Source organism: Trematomus bernacchii, unplaced genomic scaffold (genome assembly GCF_902827165.1).
Source record: "Trematomus bernacchii unplaced genomic scaffold, fTreBer1.1, whole genome shotgun sequence".
Taxonomy (NCBI): Eukaryota; Metazoa; Chordata; class Actinopteri; order Perciformes; family Nototheniidae; genus Trematomus; species Trematomus bernacchii.
In genome coordinates this window covers 159-7,500 of record NW_022987714.1, presented here as the reverse complement: position 1 = coordinate 7,500, position 7,342 = coordinate 159, and the positions used below count along the sequence as shown (strand labels likewise).

General features: G+C 38.3%; 1 protein-coding gene across 1 annotated transcript in view; it reads left to right on the top strand.

Annotated features, from left to right (window-relative positions):
* Positions 1–7,081, top strand: part of LOC117491854 (alpha-2-macroglobulin-like protein 1) — an 8,157-nt gene extending 1,076 nt beyond the window's left edge. The window contains exons 2-7 of the mRNA XM_034141959.1: positions 3,298–3,478; positions 4,540–4,696; positions 5,723–5,774; positions 6,246–6,266; positions 6,726–6,894; positions 6,997–7,081. Of these exons, the coding sequence (XP_033997850.1) occupies positions 3,377–3,478; positions 4,540–4,696; positions 5,723–5,774; positions 6,246–6,266; positions 6,726–6,804 (411 nt within the window). The 5' untranslated portion in view covers positions 3,298–3,376 and the 3' untranslated portion in view covers positions 6,805–6,894; positions 6,997–7,081. The remainder of the gene's footprint in view (positions 1–3,297; positions 3,479–4,539; positions 4,697–5,722; positions 5,775–6,245; positions 6,267–6,725; positions 6,895–6,996) is intronic.
* The last annotated feature ends 261 nt before the right edge of the window (positions 7,082–7,342 follow it).

Sequence of the window (7,342 nt, the reverse complement as noted above, 5' to 3'; positions counted from 1 at the left end):
ACAATGATAAAGTATTATTTGGTTATATCTACTAAATCAAGTGGTGACCATCAGTTTAAAGGAAACACTTTGTGCTGTTTTGAGCCTTAAAGCCAAACATGTCTTGTTTTTTTTCCTAAATCAAGATACTAGCTCTTATTTCCACAGACACACTCTGCATATTGATCAAGTTCTGACCCTTTGTTTTCACAGCCCGTGTGTGTTATCTGCTCTGTGCTCATCTTGACTCGGCATGCCTTTCATAGTTTAGTATCAGAGTCAAATGACTTTTCCTCATCATGCAACTTTTGCTCAGGCTGAGATGGCATCAATATTCTCAGCAGCACCACCCAAAACTCAATAAAATGTGGCGGCAGTGCAGGCCCCTGTATGCCAACAAGCCTCAAACACAGCATATTCAGCAGTGTTGTTTAGGCGTGTCATTTCATGCAATTTACAATAACACAACATTTCAAACACCAATTTGCATATGTATTTTTCAGTGGTGAAAGAGGAACTCAATACCAGAATTACAACTAAAGGTCCAGTACAGATTCTAATCAAAATGTACTTAAAGTGCCACTGATTATGTTATATTTTAACTCATGCAGTGCCGTGTAAACAAATATTACTATACTGCTAAATCCACTGACACACTTTAAAACACTGGTCTTTTTCGCATTTTTACCTAGGAAACATTTTTGAGGAAAAAACTGATTTAATTATATAAAATATATTAAAGACTTATTGAGATTTAAAAATCAATTTCAAAAGACTCCTCTCCAGTACAGTTAGCAGCACAAATGACAAGGTTGCAACCAAAAGGACAATCTAAGAATTTAACATAAAATCAAAGAGCAAATTAAAGACCAACACAAAATCTAAATACATTCAAAGCATGTTATTATTTTAGAATCACTTTTAAATGCGTCCAAATAGACCAGGTCCTGAAGGTTCAGAGGATTTTGAAACAGATTCTGAACTGCAGAAGCCGCATACTTGGCTGGCATTTTTCCACTTCGATACGGACTTTACGGAAAGCTAGTAGGAATAAGTCTTAGGAGCAAAACAACAACTGTCGTTTTTTATTGCAGGGTATAGTTCTAAAGGTAAATCCTTATAAAGTACAAATGCCATAAGTTAAGTCTGCCAGTATACAAAGCTTCTGGCTCGATCTTTCTGGCTAAATTCGCACACAAAATGCATGGCAGTAGTAGTTGGGAGAAAAAGAATCCTCGACAACTGCAATATTAATGCTACTGTCAGAATGTAGAAGTCAACGAGGCTATCAATTTAGTAAGCTAGCTAGCTAGCGGGTAGATAATGCATAAAATGACAAAAGCAAAATGTATAAAATAAAAACGTTTTGAGACTAAAATTACAATATAAAACCCAAACTAGTTCTTTGATCGATGTCAGCTGCTGACACGCACCACTTAGCTTTCCTGTCAATCTTTGACTGTACTTTATAATAAATGGAAAACAGTCAAGATATGTTAACTTATTTCACACCAAAAAAATAATTGTCATAGCCTCTGCCATTTCTGACAGTATCAGCAAAACTCTACTTCGAGCTTGTGATACTTAATTCAAATTGAATCTTAACCTGTTAAATATAACCCTATCTGAAGGGAGCGTGCCACTTGGTGCTGATGGGGTAGGGTACAATGGTGCTGTGATACTCTCTTAGTGCACTTTCATGTTGTGTTTGAACATCTGCACAGCGTGGGACTGTGTAGTGTTGTCTCAAATCGCTTACTGTATGGCTTAGTGATGGGAATTCCGGCTCTTCTTGGTGAGCCGGATCATTTGGCTCGGCTCACCAAGAAGAGCCGGCTCTTTCGGCTCCCAAACGGCTCTTCAGTTTACCACATATTATACCTTTTATAATTCAATCAAATGTAGCCCTGTTTTGACTAATGATTTATGTGTACACATATCACTTAAATTATTCAATACATCCTTTGTACTGAAGTATTCAAAAGTAAAAATTACATGTTTAATATCAATTATTTGCTGTGGCCAATTGTTTTCATTGCATTTACAGACCCTTGTATCTCTCTGATACCACCCAATGAATGCACAAACTTGTAGAACCACGCTACACAAAGCAGATAGCAACACAAAAACTTAAGCATAGACATTTAAAAAAAGGGGCTACTGTATCGACATTTTAAAATTATATTTAAAGAAAGGGCCCTGACAAACAGCAGGGCTCTATTTCAGTATTAACTATCGAAAAAAAGACAGCAACAGCTGACATCAAAATCTTTGCTGAGCCCAAGGATAATCATAAATAAATAACATAGTGAAAATAAATATATTGCAATGCTCAGTACAGCAGCATCCAACCGTCTCTAATCATAAAAAAACATAATGCAAATAAATGTATTGCAATGCTCAAAACAGCAGCATCCAACAGTCTCTAATCCTTGGATATTACATGTCACTGCATGCATGCACGGAGCAGCTGTAGTGCGGAGATCATCATATCATTCTGTATTACTAAGAAAAAAAAAAAAAAAAAAAAAAAAAAAAAAACGGCTCTTCGCGGGCGCGAGCCGGCTCCGTCGTTCACTCAAAAGAGCCGGCTCTTTGAGCCGGCTCGTTCGCGACCGACACATCACTAGTATGGCTGCTATGCCTTAACTGGAAGTATTGATAGACCCTCAGCTAGCTAGTTAGCTAGCGACTTCATCTTTCGTGGTAGCAAATCATTACAGACTTCTCAATTTACCCATAAAATGAACAGTGGCTGCTTTTATCACCAGTAGAGTGGAAAGTGTATCAAATATAGAAAAACAGCCACATGTATAACTTTAATTTAAATAGTGCTGTGTTGACTTGAGCAGTCGCAATTGGGCCTGGAAGCGCCACTACTGTTACGTAGCTAAGATGGCGATCGTAGAGTGTGATTAGCGTCCCACAGTCAACTTTTTAACCGGTATGAGTGCACCTTTCGGGAACTCGTGGTGCATTTTTACCATAATTTTTCATGGGAACGCACTTAAACAGCTAAAATGGCACGTTTAATCACAGATGTACGACAATGAATACACAGCCTAGGGTTTTTAAGTGTTCAGCTCCACCTCATGGCTTTAATTTATGTAACAGGTGATGTCAATAACGGCTAATTATTTCCTTCTGCTCAGCCTCAATGGGTACTAGAAAAAAATCCATGACTCAATAGTTGATATAGGAGCATTTTTGCAATAACCAAACGCATAAGAATGAGTACTAAAAACCCTGCTTTCTGTTCTGATGTGAAGCACACCATGTCCTTTTTTTTTAACTAATGTAATGTCTTTCTGGCTGCAGTGTTTTTGCAGTGACTGTGAGCTCCCAGGTGAGAGGAGGGAAACAGGAGACCCTGTGTGCTCACATCGACGGCCCAACGATGCCCATCAAATTGACCATCACCCTCGAGATCGGCCCTGGCAAAACCACCATACTCGAGCAGGCTGTTGACAAGGACTTCTATCGCTGCTTAAACTTCCAGGTCTGACTCAGCATGTGTACACCCACATTTTGGCAATTTGCAAAGTGTCGTTTCAAATTTCAGTCAAAACAAATAAAATTATAACTGCTCTTAGTCATTTGCTTCTGCATGTTCAGTGCCAAAGTAGAGTATGGAAGATCGGGAGGGGAGGGAAGTTGTTGTTAGTGGTTAGATGCATTCAAGGGACGTTCCTCTCGCCCCTAATCAGCCAGCTGGCTCCATGACTAGGCTTTCAACAGCCACATTTGGAAGTAGTCCCTGTTATATAATCGCAGTTCCATTAGCAAGTAAAAACACATGACGACATTTCCTGATTAACCATGTCGCGGTAGAGGTCTGTTCTTTTATTTCTCCAAACAGTTCTTGTATACAATTATAGGTACAATCTACATTGAACATACCCCAGTTCTTACCTTACATGGTCCCCTGTTTTGCTTTTTGGGGTTTTCCCTTTCTGGTAGTGTTATATAGGTTTGTGTGCATGTAAATGGTCTGCAAAGGATAAAATCACAAAGTTCCCTCCAGAGGGAGTTTCTCTCCCACCCAGCGCTCAACACAACACATTGTACATGATAGGCTAAGGGGAGGGACATTTTTGTCATCTCTAAAAGGTTGAACAATCACAACAGAGCTGGCCAGCTAACCAATCAGAGCAGACTGGGCTCTGGTTTCAGACGGAGGGTGAAAAGAGGTGCTGCAGCACAGGCACTATGGGGGAAAATAAAGACTCTTTTTAACATTAAAGCATGTAAACATGTCACAGTAGAGGCACAAAATACAAATATGAACCTGAAAATCAAGTAACATGTCCTCAGCTTTAAAGCGGCCAGATTATGCTCATTTTCAGTTTGCTCTGATTGGTAAACTGGCTGGCTTCGTTGTGATAGGTCAACCGCTTACAGATTAGCGCTAGCAAATAAGTAAATAAAGGAGTCCAAAGGAGGCGTTTTAATGCACAAAAACGTATGCAACCCACTACAGGAAAGACAAAACCCCAACAAGCATAATATGGGCCATGTCATATACCCTCTCTGAAAGATGTATGTTTTCTTCTTTTACAGGTCCCCACAGTGCATCACAGAACTGTGGCATCCATTAATGTCACTATTACGGGTGAGGGTGTCTCGATGAGCAAGATAACCAAAATCATGATTGAGCGTCCTGCTTTCATCCACATCATCCAGACTGATAAACCCATCTACAAACCTGGACAGAAAGGTTAGTATCACATGTTGTGGTACTTCACTTTTTTCCTGCTGTGTGGTAAAATGACTGCTCTGCTGCAGTCGTACTGTTCATACAGCCCACATTCTCCCCTCTGCAATGCTTACCGATTCAGCTGCACTTGCACAATTTTGGACTACATAATGCTGAGCCACTACGTGACAACTTTAGGAATTATAACTAAATTCAGCACACAGAAAGATGGTGGTTGAGTTCTTGGTGGAGGTTTAATGCAAAAAATATCACAAAAAAATCACATTCATTCAGCTTTCATCTGATTGGTTGTGTGTCGAAAGGTCAGTGGTAAAGAAGGTCTTTGTCATCTTTACCATAAAATCCTCTATGATTAGACCCTACCCACTCCATGGCTCTGGAGGAGCTTCAATAGAATGACTAGTTCAGTGATGTCATCAGGGTTATTTTGTCTTGTGTTTGGGGATTTTTCATGAAAAGCCAGTATTACATACTGTATAAGGGTTTTCCAGGCACCAGGGGTATCACTAAAGAATCACTAATTCTATAGAGTAGCATTAAAAATATACATTATCCAGTGTTTTGGACCTTTTGTCCCTTACTACTTCAGAGATTCTGCTGATCTAATTTTGACTGTTTTCTTTTTTAAATAATTCCCCTTTCTTGACAAAGAGGCCGATATTAATTGCTGCAGTGCCTTTTTTAAACATTGTTTCTCATAAACCCTAGACTGTGGCTGACTACACTTCACCGTCTACAGTGTAACGCAATAGGAAAACTTCAGAAATATGCTTTTTAAAATAGCTTCACACAGTCCGCTATCACTAGAAACTTAGCAAACTTTATCTAACTTAGGCCTTTAAGAATAGTGCCTTTGTACCATGCAAGTTATCCATCAATGTCCCTCCTCCCACTGGCTGTACTGTAGGGTTTTATTGAATTGATTCTCTGTTTCCCATACCGATGTTATGTATTGCTGTTTGTGTTTTATGTTCAGAGAAAACATTAATGCTATTTTTATTTTTTTTTCCTGCTTTTTATTTACAGTCCAATTCCGAATCGTCTCGATGGATTCCAATTTCATTCCTGTAGCCGACTGGTATGTATATTTATATTATATTATTAATTGCAATCATTTTCACCGGATAATTGTGCCATGAATTCATCCCATGCCTAGCCAACTTTAATAATATGTGTAATACTGTCTGACCTACTATACGAGTCTCTAAACTAAAACATATTAAACATTTGAATATTTGTAAATATATAAAATGACGGAACAAAATGTCCAAATCAAATGTTAAAAGTCAGACATTTATTCATTTTGTATATTATACTGACTAGTGCCCTGCTGAAATGTATAATCTTATAATCTTTATTTTTTAACTGTATGAAACTGCATCCAAAACTATGACTGTTTTAATTACCAATTACCCAGTACTCCTGTTAGTGGATTGTTAATTTTTGCTATTGAAAAAGCTAATGATTTATATTCTGTGTTGTATTCTTCTTGCATATAATGTAATGTACAAATTCTACATGCAACTGAAAATGTTCTTTTCTTTTTCAGTACAAAGTGGTGGAGCTCCAGGTAAGAATGACACAAAGTTATAGTATGAGAAGCTGTCTCTAATGCTTGCTGTATAAGACCCTTATACACATTGCGTGCTAATTATATCATTCTATACTAATAGAGATAAATGCAGTGTTTTATTTTGAGAACATTTTAAAGGCCCTATTGGCAGGATTTAAAAATTGTTTCTGGCTTTTCATTTGATTATGGCGACCCCTAGTTGTAGTGCCAAAAATATAATCCAATCAACAAACATTGACATGAACTTACACTAACTTTCACAAGTATTATAATGTCTGCCATCTGAATAATTTAAAAGATGTAACTATTACAGGAAAAAATCCATAAGGTTTTTGTTGCCTTATTATGAAGGATAGAAAAACTTCCTTGTGAGCGTAGATACCATGAGACACCATCAGTCCACAGTTCATTTTTGGGTCTAAACTCAACCTTAAATGTGCCTCTGCCTTCATGTAGGATCCCAATTCAAATCGCATTGCTCAGTGGTTGGATAGGAACCTTGTTAGCGGTATCCTTGATATTTCCCACCCCATGATTCCTGAGGCGGTTCAGGGAAGCTACGTGATCACTGCCACAACGGACCAAGGAGAGAAAATATCCCACAGCTTCGACATCAAGGAATACGGTCTGCTGCAGTTATTTGCTGAATATTACCAAAATGATTGATATGTTTGATCTATGTTCCTTTTCAGCAGTTCGATTTTTAAATCATTTTCCTCTCCTTCAGTTTTGCCAAAATATGAGGTAAAGGTTGAACTACCCAATGTGATCTCCATCCTGGACAAGGAGGCAACGCTAAAGATTTGTGGAAAGTGAGTGTCTCGCATCAAGGACCTAACAGTGGTTAGCAATGGCAATGAAGTTTAGCACAGTGGCTATTTTATTTAAAGATATGTAATTCTCCTCAATTTTGGTATAACGAAAAGGAAAACTCTACTGGTACTGCTGCATTTTTTTGGAAGAGTATAAAACTGTTTTAGGCAATGGTGTCTGAGTGTGCGTTTCACACAGAAAACCGTTCACTGGTATCTGAAGGCCAACACCCCAATAGTCCAAAACATGTCCCACTGGAC